The sequence below is a fragment of the Amphiura filiformis genome, chromosome 17, assembly GCF_039555335.1.
Source record: "Amphiura filiformis chromosome 17, Afil_fr2py, whole genome shotgun sequence".
Taxonomy (NCBI): Eukaryota; Metazoa; Echinodermata; class Ophiuroidea; order Amphilepidida; family Amphiuridae; genus Amphiura; species Amphiura filiformis.
Window position 1 is genome coordinate 35,075,641 of NC_092644.1, and position 16,185 is coordinate 35,091,825.

The 16,185-nt window shown below is 34.4% G+C and overlaps 1 protein-coding gene across 1 annotated transcript in view; it reads left to right on the forward strand.

The window, feature by feature from the left end:
- LOC140137696 (transcriptional enhancer factor TEF-1-like) overlaps window positions 1–15,849 on the forward strand; it is a 90,717-nt gene extending 74,868 nt beyond the window's left edge. The window contains 3 exon segments of the mRNA XM_072159451.1: window positions 6,582–6,657; window positions 6,660–14,721; window positions 14,998–15,849. Coding sequence (XP_072015552.1) covers window positions 6,582–6,657; window positions 6,660–6,715 — 132 coding nt within the window. The 3' untranslated portion in view covers window positions 6,716–14,721; window positions 14,998–15,849.
- The last annotated feature ends 336 nt before the right edge of the window (window positions 15,850–16,185 follow it).

Here is a 16,185-nt window from a genome sequence, read left to right on the forward strand (position 1 = left end):
GTTTTCAGAAATAGGCCCAGTTTATTTTATTTATTTATTACTTTATTTATTTATTGTATGGATTGGTCTGAGAAGGTGTGAGCCTAGGCCTATTATAAAACTACACATTTATTTTCAATTTGTTATTTCGTTTTGTTTGTTGAATACAAACTATGAGAAGAAGATTTGGAAACAAGAGAAATTTTGTACAAGAAAATATTATTTAAAGGAGGATTTCGTGATCTTAGCATCCTCAAAATTTCAGTTGATTCCGATTTTGCGTTTGCGAGTTATGCATGATTTTGTGCATCACACTGTTCCATAGGCCACTGTTGTAATTTCGTTCTGGTAAGTGGTATACCAGAACGAAATTCAAATTTGACGAAATTTTTGCTAAACGAATTAATCTGCAAGGAATTTTGGTACATAAACATTATGTAGCCAGAGGTTTCCAGTGGTATAAAAATCTCAACTTTTTTGGAGAAAAGTGGGGGGGGGGGGGATGAGGCTGTGGATCACAAATGCCCTTTTAAAACAATGACTTGGGTTACAGAAAACAATTCTTGTAAAGTCACTGTATCTGAAAATGTCAAGCAAATGCTGATATTCTTGGGAAAGAATGGTGGTATTAAACAAAATTCAATTTACATTGTATGGATGAAAGCAGTTGAAATAATAACGAAATCCATAATTTTAATGTCATTGTTTAGGAAAAAATAATGCTCGTTTAAATAATGTTATGCATAAAACGTAATCGCGCATACCTTAGCTCACGGAGCTTCACCTAATTTCGTGCAACAAAAACCGGTGGACCATCATCACCTATCCAATAACCAGAACGGTATGACTATTGAAATGGCAGGACAGATTTTTTTGCTAAAATCGATAGGGTCTATGCCCTAAGTTGAGAATGGACCGTCCCACTCGATTTGTGAAAAGGTCGCAAACTCTTTTGGTGGACCCAAGTAACTGCCTAAAATGAGGCAAAATTGAAAAGAAATGGGGTTTTAAATTGAACTTTGAATTTGAAAGTGTAAATCATGTTGGGTCTAAGGCTGTGCTAACACTTTTCTTTGATGACTTTGACCACAATTTTATATTTTTTCAAATATCTTAAAAATACAAGAATCTAAGATAATTGAACAGACAGTAAATATCATGCATCAAAATGGCCTTTTAAGTCTCATTCTGCTGAAACCAGTGAAATTCAAAATGTTTGGCTTGCTGTTAAAGAAGAAATTTTGATGGGCTTTATTTTTGTGTTTGTACTCCAAGTGGCTACTACAATACGAACATACAAATTCAGCCGCATTGCAAATTTAATTGCAGGTAAAACTGCCAGTGTTCGAAATCTATGAAGTGCAAAAAATTAACCGCTGGAAAATGACCACCCTTTCTATTATTAATATCTTTTGCATTTTAAAATATGGTAATTATGCAGTAAAAACGGTCGAAGTTGTGTTTAAATAATAATAGTCAATAAGAAAATGACTGTATCAATATTTAAGTGCTTCAAACATTTCAGGAACTCTTTAACAGCCCAATTATGAAACAGATTTTAAAATGCAGTATTGACATAATAGGGGAAACTATTAATAAAGACAATGAGAAAAAGAAATTGACTTTGCATTTAAGGATTCATTTTGCCTAATCATTCATGCAACTAGTCTGCGTGGTGCCGTCAAGTGGAATAATAACTAGGAAAACTGAAGGTTAATTGATTTGTTAGCACCGACTGTGTGACTGTGATTTTAAGTATCAATTGTGAACTTGAACCAGAAGTAAAAGGCAAAATAAAACCACACTCGTAGGGGTCGTATAGGTCTCTTTAATGACTCCAATTAATGATGTAAACAAGTGGCAAAATATGACCACATTGGGGAGTCATTATTGGTGTGCGTAATGACACTATAAATTATGACGTGAACAATATCAAAGTCTTTCATAAAGAGATTGTAACTGGATTAACAGTCCTGTATTCACTATTTATAAATAGCAATATATAAATTCTTGATAGAGAGAAATGGAGGTTGCCATTTTGGCTGGGCGCCAGTATGTCTGGAGAGTTGACCTCTAGCACAGTGGGTGGTCTTCCTGTACTTTTCAATGGTAAGTCGGTTGACTTCAGCAACTAGTCGCTCAAAATTTGGGGTGTTTTATCGAATAAAAACCATTATAAAATGAATGGCGCTTCGGTAAATTTTAAAACGCTTTGTAACTTTTCTCTAAAATCAGTTTCTCATAACATATGTAAGTTACAGAATCCCCAATCTTCAGATTTTTGACCCATATAATTTTTGTGAAAATTCATGAATACCGACATCTTGTTTTCCTATTCATTTGTATGGAGGGAATGCTTATCTAGAGACTCTTTGGTGATACGATGTTGTGTAATGGCTGCGCCCATGTACCCCATGGTGATATATAAATAGTGAATACAGGACTGATTAAGGTTACCTCCAAAAAACAAACATTTTGGGGGAAATTTTTGGGGTAAGTGACCTGCTATGTGTATGTGCAATGTATCTGTATTGTGTCTCCATCAAGCTTCAAAATAAGCAGGCACCCAGGAGTAATTTACCCAATGGTCATAACATTTTGGCTCCTGGTCCACACCAAAATCATATGAACCAAGCTCTACATTTTTTTTAGAAAGAGCCTGGTTGTTAAAGCAGGTTTTGTATTTATTGTGTACAATTGAAATTTAAATGACTCTTAGCTCTTTAAAAATGGCTCCTGGTTCACTAGATAATCACAGGACCTGGAGCTGCTTTTTCCAAATGTGTGGCTCCTGGTCCAGATCTGCGTATTTTGAGGCTTGGTCTCCATCTATTTCTGTGATATATAATTTTCGATTTTTGGTCGGTAAATTGACATGATTTTTTGTTTATGCACAAATATATTCCCCCATTAGTCTATCAAATTGTTAAGTATTAAAATAATCAAATATTTTTATGCTGAAAATTATAAATGTAAAACCCAAATGTAGGCTAGCCTTTGAAATAGCCAAGTCCTGTTTTCAATTGTCAAGCCATTTCTGTTAATGCCGGAGGGTCATTTGGAGTGGGTGGACGTAGGAAGCATGTCTGTGCTAAAACACAATTAATAATTTATAAAAATAAATGTGCTTTTGCACAACTTGAATCTAAAAATATGAGCCGAGTCCACATTCCCTTTTATGCTGGCTATACTAAATTTGTTTGTAATTTTTCGGAGCAGTTTCTGTCGACGCCAGAGGGTTGGTTTGGGTGGACAGAGGAAGCATGTCTAAAATGTAATTAATAATAATTCATAAAAATAAATGCTCTTTTTGCACAACTCTCTAAAAATATGAGCGACCAACTAATATACTGGCTACTCTTCAAATTGCCAAGTTTGTTTTCAATATTTTGGAGCGTTTTCTGTCGATGCCAGAGGGAGTATTGGATGGACATAGGAAGCATGTCTGTCTGTGGCAGATCAAGTTTAATTTTAAGTGCCGTTTGTTATGACAAAAGGGCTAGAAATAGGTTTCGAGACCTGTCAATCTACGCAGATGAAAAATGCTACTTGATGTATTGTAAATTAAACTTTTGTTTTCGAGGGCACTTGAAAGTTCATGAATTTATTTAATGTAATGTTTTATTAATTTTAAATTTTTTTAGTGAAATTTTTTTTGTTATTATAAAAATGGCACTGCTGAGCATTAAATATCTTGTGCACTGAATAGAAAATAACCTGTATACATATTGATGGAAAAATCTGCTGTGAAATATTAGAACTTGCTTTGCAGTGATGGCAAATGAAAGTAATAAAAAACCATGTTTGATTGAGCCAAGAGGAAATTGCGGTTAGTGATAATTTTGGTGTGTCTGCTGTCTTGTTGGAAGATGATTGACAGCAGACAATAGGAATTAATGTGTTGGGTCTGGTGGCAATGCAAGCTATTCAGGGTGTACAATTATGATTGTTAACTTGTTTCTTCTCAGCCATCCATGCTTGTCCAAGGTCTTTCTAACTTTTCGTGAGAAATTTTACTAGTCTGATATAAACATAATGTGACACGATTGGATCAAAGTCGGCAATAACAAAATTAAAATACATGTAGAGGCAAAAAAAGGAGCAAAAAATTGTAAAAAAAACATGAGATAATGGATGTACAAAGTTCATAACTTAGCAATAAAGTATGTTTGGGACTTGGGGATTTCAACCTCAGTAAGCTTAGATTGTAACTCAATTTTCTAAATGTCTGACTTGTGTCCGAGTGGATCGGATTGTGTCGCATATTACTGTACACATACTTTAAGGTGATAATGGCGGTTTGTTTAACCCAACTGTTGTGTTTTCTGAATAATGGTGTACTGTGGGTGGGGTGTGTGTGTGGGGGGGGAATTTAGCAACGGATATAAAATATGAAAATGATAAGACATGATGATCCCCTACTATCACCTTAATTTAAAATCAAAATGACTCATCAAAAATTAGTCTTGTTCCAATCCATATATTATTCATGCCCACTTATATAGTCATTGTTTTATATTAAATAATTTGAAGAACAACTTGCAAATTGTCAAAATGACCAGTTTTGTTTCTTACTATTTTTAGTCATGGATAAATGCATACAAATCAAGCATTCAAAATTCAGTTCTAAAATGTTATGAAATGGTTACAATGAGGGTAGCAAAGTGCGGTTTGTATGCATTAACATTTCGAAAAGCCACTGTGGAGTGTGGACTCAACAGCGTTACTGTTGAAGTGTTTATGTCCATCAACGCTTGGACTTCAAATTATAGCAGCTTCTCAAATAGCCATTACTTGTTAAATATCTTTCATAGGGCAAGGTAAAATGCATAAATTGCTTTGTCAAGAAGTGCAGGGTTGGCACGATTATTATAATCACGATTTAAATCAAATGATTTTTTTTTTAAATCACTGATTTAAATCAACTTTTTCAGTTTTTACCATTTTTGATAAATTTAAGTTAATTTCTTTCTTGAATTGGCTGTTTTACTTCATTTGTAATACTTCTACACATTTTGGATACAATTAAATACCTCTATGATGTCATTTTATCTATTGCTAAAAAATCATTTTCAAGGTGCAGAATTCAACAGGTTTTTTCCCATGATTTTACCAATTTTTTTCTTTTGTAATTTTCACATCTAAAAACGTGTTTTGATTTTGTGTAAATACCCAATAGGATTGTGCATATGTCTAGCATTCCACTTTTGACTTTATCATGGGGTATAGCAGTTCTTGGAATAAAAAAATCAATTTAAATAAAAAATCTGATTTAAATAATTTTTATCAATTAAGACCAACTTTTTTTTTTTTTAATCGCCAACCCTGAAAAAATGCATGAATATGAAAGATTGGTTCAATGAAAAGACAAATATTGCTTGAAAAGTTGTGAAATATTTGTGGAAGGTAAGAACTTTTCAGTTAGGCTTAAGTTCCCAAAGGATTAGGGTTTTCAATAAATTTGTACTGTATATGGAAATGGGGTGGAAGGTAAAAGGAACATTTCAAAATTTTACCAAATATAAATACCATGCATGATTTTGCTCTGCATTCTAGCCACTTAAGGTCACTAACTGCACCAATTGCTGGTAAAGAAGCTAAAAGTTTAATTGTGACACAATCTGGTCCATGGAGGCCGAAGGCGGTAAATTTGAAATTGAAATGAAAGCAAAAAAGGAGCAAAAAATCCCAATAAAACACATAAGAAAATAGACATCACAAAACTTACGAATTTTAGAACCAAGTATGCTTTTGGTGTTTTCAGTATATGATTGATGGCCTAATGTTAGCATAAGTTAATAATTATAGAAACTCCATTTTCAAAAATGTCTCCTTTGGCACAATTATTAACTTTTATGAACAAAGTTTGACCAGCTTGCTTCAAAATGCATACTTTGCAGTCCACATGATTAAATCTATTTAAAACATGTCTAGAGTATTTTTTCCATGAAATATCCTTTCAAACCCTTAAAATACAATTATTTCAATACTATTTCTATTTGTTGTAAAAATACAATACAAGGGAGTTGGTGCAGAAAATTCCCATCTGCAATAGCTGCCTGGTGTCATGTGTATAATATAGAATGCAGAAACTGTCAAATGTTTAAAGAGCAGCTATTGCAGATGCATGAGTAGATTAGACGGAACAGACAAGAGTTTCTGTGTGAGACAAGTCACTAGTCAACAATTTATACAGAGGTGGATTAAAAAGGTTAAAAAAATTCCCAACTTTGTAAGGAGTAGCACCATTATGACAAGATTACTTATGAGATAAATTTAGATAATGGATCAGCGTGAAATACCTTCTTTTTTTTTCCTCCGTAATGGAAACAGGACAGAATTGTGTCATATACATACATGTAGAGCAGTATCAATTATAATTATGTTTGCAACCCCGTTCCAGGTTCTGTATACCATGAAATTCCAGTGTTTTTTTAGTTGGAGTGCTGGTACCAGGTGCAGGCATTTCTGAATGTTGTTCAGCAATAATATTTTCCAATACCTGTTTATTTTTGCAGTGGTAATGAATTAATAATGCCACACATTTTGTGTTGAGTTCATTCTAATAAAGATGACATTAATTCTTGTTTTCTTGTCCTCAGGTTGTGACGAATCGAGACACGCAAGAAACACTACTTTGTATAGCGTATGTATTTGAAGTGTCCACCAGTGAACACGGGCACAGCATCACATCTACAGGCTGGTAAAGACTAGCACTTACCTGTATAACAGCTAATATGCTGGCAGGTAATTGCAGAGAAAGACTGTGAAAGAGACTAAGAAACTATTATCCACCAGGCAGCGTACAGCTCTTTTGTAATACTATTAATAGTCAGCAATTTTCGTTAACGGCCAGCTGACAGAGGGACTTGCCTTGTCGAAAGGTCTATCTGGCTTACTCTGAAAAGCTGCTCTTGTATTGAATTCAATTCTCGCAGCTAAGTTTCATATATGGTAGGTGGGGTGTCTATTCAGTCACATGATGTACATACTGAATTAAAAAGTACTGCAGCTTTTACACAAGTCCAGCTAGTGGTCGTCGTTGCTCCAGAGTAGGTGATCGACCATTGCATGCATCGTTTGTACACAGTACTGTTTCCAACTCAACGAAGACGCGATGCAGCCACTTTCGTCATCGATCAACCAGCAGTGGTAGTAATTTCTGAAAGTGACACCCAACAGCTTTGGTGTGGAATTGTACATAACTAGCGATGTCTTGTCACGCATGATGAGAATCGCTACCATGGTGATAAATAAAAAAAAGGCATTTTTGACATTGCCTTGTTAAAGCACATACAGGGTTAATTCACATTAGAACAGATCCAATCTGCTTTATTATTTGGCATATTTTTATCGCACAGTTCAGGCAACTGATAAATACAGTGTAATTGTGATAAAAATATATGGTAATAAACAAAGTTTAAAAAAAGATATAGTTGAATAAAAAGAGCGAGTGCTGTACCTTTGTGCCTACCCTGAAAGTGCTATACTATTTTCTACGGGTCTTATGTCCACGGGGGACTAGACCAGTTGCTTTCAGGGGGTTGTCCTACAGGAGTTCCCCAGCATGCAATGTTTTAGGAATTATTATATGTCTAATAGTGTGCTTTTGGGTTTAATATAATTGGCTTGTTGTCATACAGTGTTGTACATTATGATGTGCTTCGGGCACTGGCAATGAGTGCAGGTTTCATCACTGTGTTTGATTATATCTTGATTTTTTTTTTCGTTCATTTAGAAGCTTAATTGTCGCTCATTGCCATTGTCAGGAGTGTTATATCATGTTCAGTCCAGGAAGTCACGAGCTTATAAAAGACTAACAAATTTAGACCAGGTTGTTTCTGGTGTACATGGTTAACGCCAGAATTTGAAGGATCCGATTAATATCACAAAGTGTACAAATTTATCGCAAGTTACATTAATTACAATTCACAATTTGATTTTGTATGATTGACGCATCGTAAAGTTATCACAAGTGATCAATACTTGTAATTTTACAATGAGTTTCTACGGAAAGGGTGTATACTTTGTGAAATTGACCCAGCTCTAGTGTATGAAGTTTTACCATGTATATCGATTGTAACACATATGGGTGTATCGTCTTGTGCAGGATATAACTCTCAAAAACAACAACTAATAAGAACCGAATGCAATAAAGAATCAAGCAAAAAGCAATTAATGGCCAATACATATAACTAACTTATGCTGAGTAAGCCATTGAAAGACGGACTAAAAGAGAAAGAGGGTAGACAACTTTGTCATGCAGGGGAACTCCTTAAAGCCAAATGTTTTCAAAGTGGTGCTGAATTTACCTTAAAACCTGTGTGTCTTGTGAATGGTGGAAGATGCCATGATTTTATATTAGAATGCCACAAAAAGAAGTACTATATGGAATTTCCTTTTGGATGAGAAGAACCAAAATGGCTCAAACGGTATCTTTGATCTTACTGGTTAAGCAAAGTAGTACAGTTTGGTCTATTTTGAGTTAAGATTTTTTTTAATGAAAGTAGAATTGTATTTGTAGCTATAATATGCATGGGTATGGCGAGCCCGTAACAAAACCAAATAACATGCCAAAATAACGTGACTTGTCATTATTTATGTATATTATGCTATGTTTCGGGAGACCATCAGAATGGGCACTTGCAAGTGTAGTATTTGGCTTCAAATCTTTTGATTTGGGCACACTTTGTATTTGCTTAACTCAGTTTGATCCTTAACATATTTATTTTGCTGTTAGCATACCAATTGTACCAAAGATGCTTCTGAAATCAAAAGCAATCCTATTCATTTCAGTTTTGATAGTGGTGATATTGTATAGCATCAGTGTAAGAACATGTACAAAACCGTCACAAATTGTCCGGGATAACATAGTGGCTTTGGGCCACCGAGCAAGCTTATAAGTGTATCAGGTTTTTAAATGCATTAGTTAAGGATATGCATGTTTCTGTTATTTTTTGTCAGATTTTTTTCAAATATATTGAAAATAGAGTGACAAAGAATTGTACGCTGGGGGTATGGTTATTATTTATCCTCTTTGGATCCGTTCGAAGGGTTTTCAATGCAAAGTGATCAGTTTGGGGATGGGATTAAAATGTGATTTTTGGCAACAAAAAAAAGCCCATGCTGATGGTCTCTGTATGCTATGTAATGTGTAGAACACAAAGATGCCTCTACTTATATTTTTGGTAAATTGCCAAAAGCAAATGGGAGTTTTTGTTTCATTTCATTGGAAGTCCAGTTTTACGGTGTTTTTAATCTTTGATGAAGTTGTTGTCCTTTGTGACTCATTTGCCAAGTTATAGGTAATAAATCTGTGGTGTTCAACTTGCACTACTTGTAGTGGCTGATTCCAAAAATAAATCATTGTATTCAAATTTGTTACTGGAACTTGCAATCATCAAAATTGACCCAAGATTTTGGGCAACTTTGTGTTGTGTTGACTGTTTCCTATTATAATGGCTTAAATTGTACGATTGTATTCGTTGTTGATGGACAGAAAAATGATGCATCTATACCTTGATATGATAAAGAGAGCATCTATTGTACAGATGAAGATTACCAAACACAAAATAAGGGCAGGTATCCTCAAAATTGGTCGGTGAGGTGGATTCACGTCACAAAGGGAAATGCTATAAACTTTTAAAACTTCAGAATTGAGTAAGCATTGTTTAATAATGCTTCATATTTTTTACTCACAGACCAATTTGAGGATAGTGCCAAACAATTATGTAAATGTCTTTTTAAAAGGGTTGCCGGCTACAAACTTCCACCTTCATTGAAGGATACGATAGCAAAGCTTGATTTTTCTGTACAGGCATATTTGTGTATCGTATCCTTGGAACAAAAACCAATATCCTGAATATAGCTTTAGGACATTGTACAAACAAAAAATGTATATGATGTGACTATATGTGCTCAAAATTGACAAATTTGATATTTTTTGTCAAGAAATTACAATGAAAAAGTCCATATCAATTCAGAAGTCCTCCAGCGTGAAGATGTCATCAGAAGCATTAAGCAGGCACTGAGTAGTTTGTGCATACATACAGGTGCTAACGTATTATGCCATGTCTCCTTGCAGAGTCTGCAGTCTGCCATATGAGATAGTCATTGTGTTGCCAGTTAATACACAAAAGGCCATATTGGCAAAAGTTAATAAGACTTCTGATGGTGTTGGTAACTAGTTTTTGGAGCACGTCAGATGTAGGTCGTAAGATTTGTTTCTGATCTTGAAACAGAAGACCATGTTTAAGCAGCTTGAATTAGAAGGTGGTAGTTTGTTAGCTGCTACATGTTCAAAATCATGTGCCTTGAGTGTGGGGGTCAAACAATGAAACGCATATTATAATCGATTCATTTAACTGAGACTGATCAATGTATACCAAGTTCTTCAAAGCAGTATAAGTGACCGTGTTCCATGCGTACCATCGTATCCCTAGCCCTTCCCACAGTCTGAACTGTTTTGCCTTACTTTACCCTCACTTTCAGTCAGACTGTGTTTTTATTCTTTCCCTGCTTTTAAAAACCTACCAAGTTCGCCGTTGTGTCTCCCATGTTCTGTAGTATTTGGTAAATGATTGTTTGGTGTGCATTACTGTAACAATATGATTTGTATTTAATGCTGGTATACCATTGATCAGTCTCTTTAACAATTACCTCTCTCTCTCTCTCTCTCTCTCAACTTGATTTTTGTTTGGATTTGTTTTAAATTTCATGTTAGTTAACAGTTTTTTGTAGGAAAAGTTCACCAAACTTTTATTTTTTTTGTACCATGGAGAAATCTTAACAAGTGTATAGAGCATTGAGGTAAACAGCCTTTTCAGAAGTGCCAAGTAGTAAAAACAAATTATATGATGCTAAGTGTCTTTTTTTTTAACCTAAATTGTGATGTAGTACAAGAAATAATGAAATTGTAATTATTTATTGCGTTTTAGCTGTACAGGCACTTCGTATACGTAATTACAGAATGTACCAAATTTTTTCACCAAAACTTATTTCATAGCATAGATTGTACCAAATGAATATTATTATGAAAAAAATTATTATTGAAATAGCCCATACTGTGTTCCGCCAGATTTTCTGGTCTGTAAATGAAAAGATTTAAAAGTATTTTAATGATCCCATTCTACAGCTGATCGAAAGTGTTTGAAATTGAAATAGATATTTATGAAACGGTTCTTTGCCTATAAACTTATTCTGCTATTCCATTTCAACTACATACACCCCCTATGGAAGACACAAGGAATGTTAATTTCAAATGGGGTTACCTGAATGGGCGACTCGCATTTGAAATCTACACCCCCTGTGTGAGAGATTAAGGTCTTGTCTTCCATAGGGGGTGTATGGATTTCAACTCGAATAGCCCATTTTAAATAACTTATCTAGGATTAGTAGAAGTCGTACGAATCCATTATTTTTACCAAATCAATTTTGTTATTTCATCTGAACAGGCTGTGTCTAGCCTATTTTAATAGCTGTAGTTGATTGATCTATCATATAACCCTGTTTAGGAATTCAAAATCCAGCGGTAGGGTGATGTTGAACTGGCTTTATTAATCTTACAACCTGCTTAACAACCACTAAACCTGGTTAAGAATCTGAAACTGGATTAAAGAAATTGAAAGTCCAGCTTGAGCTGGATATAATTATACTAATCTCTCAAACAACCTGTTTAAGAATCATCCTAAACCTGGTTAAGAATCTGAAACTGGATTATTGGTAAGAGACACTGCTATTAAGGTGTATTGTCTGTATAAATTCAAAAGAAAAAAAAAACCTGGTTATTCAGGATTTAATGTTGTTATAATATTGTCCTAAAATATTTTTGTAGATAAAAAATATGTTAAGATATTGACTGTATAGTTTATTATTATAAATATACGCCATTTTTGTGTTTTATATACTAGGGGAGAGAACAAATATTTGGGGTGGGGCTCCAGATTACATTTTGTTTTTATTGTCCGATGCATTTAATAACGATCAAATTCCGAAAAATCTTTTAACTTGTAAATTTTATTTGACAAAGTGTCTTACGAAGATGAGTGATATCTGTTCCAAGTCTGTTTTGTTTGCACAACAAAATTATATCTGTTAACAAAGAAACCAGAGCTCAAAAAGTATAATACGTTGGGACATTTGACTCAATTTTGACGCAAGTAGTCCTGCTTTCAAGATATGGGCTCACATTCTGAAATACGGCCTATTTCAGTTGAAATCCATGCACCCTATGGAAGACAGGACCTTAATCTTCCAAACGGAGTGTAGATTTCAAATGGGAACCATTCAGGTAACCTGTGCACACGCCCTGTGTGGAAGATTAAGGGTATGTCTTCCATAGAGGGTGTATGGAGTTGTACTGGAATAGCCCAATTTTGGGAACCGCTGTTCTTAAAATTACCATGAATACTTACAACAAAGGGAATTGTTTTGTCAGCAAAAACCAAATTTGAAAGCTTTTATTGTTTCAGACACTGTTGTGTAAACTTAGTTGTTTTTTTTATATCCGAACGAGTGAACATGAATTCTGTAATCTCTTTTGTTTAACACCACTTAGTCTGTATAATGCATGCGTACTCCATATTAATATTGATAATATTTTCACAAGCAGGTAATTTATTTTGCATATTACCGCACACACAGTATGTATACTCTGCGTAACACATGCAATATCCCGGACAGGTGCAAAAAAATCACATGCCTCACAGGTGCACAGTAATTAAAAGCAAGAGTCAAAAAGACATGTAGGACTTAAAGGAGTATTTCGTGATCCTAGCATCCTCTATTTATGTCATTTTTCATTAGATATCCACGAAAAAACCTATTCCCAAAATTTCAGTTGATTCCGATTTTATGTTCATGAGTTATGCATGATTATGTGTATTACACTGCTCCATAGACAATGCGTTGTAATTTCGTTCTGGTGCACCAGAGCGAAATTCAAATTCCACGATATCTTTGCTAAGCGAATTAATCTGCAAGAAATATTTTGTACATAAACATTATGTAGCCAGAGGTTTCCAGTGATATAAAAATCTCAACTTTTTTGAGAAAATTGGGGGATGAGGCTGTGGATCACGAAATGCCCTTTTAACTGCAGTAAAATTATTAAAATAAAATCTTTCAAAGCGTACCAACAATTTATAGAATTTGTGTTCACTAAAGGATGAAATTGTTCCCTGCTTGTTGTCACAAAATACTATAAAATAGATGTGTGGTGCCGTGCCATATGCATCCAGCCTTCAGCTAAATGAAATAAGCTACCAAACAGTTATTTTTCTGTATTTTTTAAACAAGCAGGGGGTAAACTAGCAGTATCTCCTTTATCTGGTAATGTAACAATTTGATTTGTATATAATTATAATTCATTATATTTTATGTCATCTAGGCTTGGGCGTTTCAATGCACCATTGAAATCAAATAAACCAAAAATGTTTCGACTTTTCCCACCTTTTAGTATTAGATACTATTTTTGGTATAGATTTATTACTACAAATCTACAAGATTCTTTATATTAATTGCAACTTCTAAAGATTTCTTAAGGGTGCTCTGTTGGGTAAAATTACTATTTTTATTTATCAGTAAATTATTTTGTGGGTATAACATACTGCAAAATTCAAAAGCTTTGCTGTTTGTGTTTAACTTGTTGGGGTATTGCATCCCTCTTGTGTGGGCTAGTTTAAAGGCTGTCATAGACCTCTGTGAGGGTCAAGGATGAAACATATTTTACTCTGCCACAACTTTACTTGGTTTATTGCTTTGTAAAATTGATCATCATAAATGAATAGTCCACTGCATGATGGTCAGTTTGACCATTGGTCAAGTGCCTTCCAATTGTTATTGCTGTCAAATCAGTAGCAAAAGGGGTGTTCAAATTTACAAGTTAATTGCAAACAGATGTGCAGAAGGTGGTACCTAAACTGAAATTGTTTTCACAGTTATACAGATTTTATTGATGCATGCTCGCATTGTAAATGCTGGGCCGGGTCAAACATAATCGTGCACAGGCACATTAGTGATGTTACTCGAGATGCACAGCAAATATCTGTATAGTTGTGAAAAGCCTTGATATCAAATCTAACTAAACTAATTAAATGTCATTTTTCCCCCAGGTAAAGTCAAGATTACATGCCACATTTTCAGTTTGATCAAAATCATGTTTGTGCTGCCTAGTTCCATACATATATAACAGTAACAATATGGATTCATTTTTACCAAATCATTTGCATATATATAATGTCATTATCATATTCATTCATATCAATGTTATAGTTTTTGCTATTATTTGGTTATTCCATTTGAAAGTCACACTCCCTGTGTGAAAGATTTAGTCGAGTCTTCCACAGATGGAGTTTGGGTTTCAAATAGAATAGACAATTGGGCAACTTGCATTTGAAATACTCACTCCAGTTGTGGAAGATATGTAAGTAAAGTGTACAGGGGGAGTATGGGTTTCAAAATAATTAATTCTAGCCAATTCCATTTGAACAACATACTCCCTCTTTGGAAGACTTTTAAATCTTCCACAGGGGTATGACATTTTCAAATGGAACAGCCCTTTGTTTATGTATAAAGCATCAGTCAGTGCCCAATGGATTCAAAACCTGTACAAAAATTATTACTTTTTGCCCAGAGTTCATGGAAGAGGAAAAATATGTTACTGATAATACATACAATTAGATGACCAATTGACCATGTTAATAAATTTAATACAGATTGGTACACACAGCCCTTAATGTAAAGGTTTCATGTACCGTATTGGTCCAAGTATAGTCCCACCCGTTTTTTATGTGAAAATTTTTCACAATTGGGGGGTGGGATTATACTCGAATAATCATGAATGATCCTAGCATCTAGGTCTAGGTCCAGGGACACTCCAAAACCAAAAAAAAAAAACTTAAAAAAAAAAAACAACATTTTTTTTACAATTTCTGAAAATTTTCGAAAAATGGGGGGGTGGGACTATACTCGAACGTGGGACTATACTCGGACGAATACGGTACTTATAAATTTCACCAGCATTTGATTAGGACTGTTGTGCAGCCCAGTGTTGTAGCAAGCCCATTAGGGAGTATAATTTTTGGCAAAAAATCGGGATTCTGTTCACCAAAATTCTTGTTATCAGATTTTAATGAATTGACCAAAGTTAATTTATGGGTACTTTTAGTTGAATGAACTTATATGTAAGAATTAAATATGAGGGCATATTGATACGTTACAATAAAATGATTTTGGTGAGAATCTCCAGATATATATAATAAATTATTTATCCCAAAAATTGTTACAAAAGAGCACTGGACATACAATCGCCAGTTTGAATCTGACTTGAGCCAAATTTTCATTGCTCCCTTTAAAAATTGTTAAAAACAAATTGAAAGCTGTGTCATGATATGGAATCCCTGTATTAAGAATTCAATTATCATAATGGATGATATTAACTTCCACTATCATTTCAGTTATTAATAATAAAGCTTTACCAGCACTGAATTCGGTTACTCTAATTGGTCTTAAATAGTCACCTCAGGTGGCTCAGACGAATGGTCCCATTTGCTACAACTCTGCAGCTCTGTTTTACCATATTTATATCATTTGTCATCACTCCTGTTCAAATTAATGTCTTCATGTCTTGTGATTTCACCTACCTACCTTCACATCATTTTTGTCAGCACCATCATTAAGAAGTTTTGTCGTCCGTCTTCTGTCCAAATGTTTTTATACTGAATTAAGTTACCGTAGTGTGGTAAAACAAATCTTAGGCATGCCGTTTTTTTTGTATGTAAGCATTACTGTTCGTGTGGTGTGTAAAACAAAAGAATAAATCTTATGTACTGAGAGGAATTTGCATAAAATTTGCATAAATTTGATAATGAATATCTGGTTTGCTGCTCCATTTTTTTGTGTCATTGTGTATTATTATTATTACAGGGAATTACATGTATACCATGAAATCCGAAATCTATTTTTGTCTTTTTACATCCAGTTGGTAATAAGTATCAAGCCCCACCAGAGCAGTTCTTCTGGGGTGAACCAAACCTGCCTGGTTATCAAATTAATCTGACAGTTGACAAGTGACTTGGCTAATGCCTATGTTTTTTACCACGCCAGGGACATTTGTTTGGTAACATTTTCTTAACATGATCAAGGACATTTTACTCCCTGGAGGTTTGCTTCACCCCAGAAGAACTGCTCTGGTGGGGCTTCCTCTTT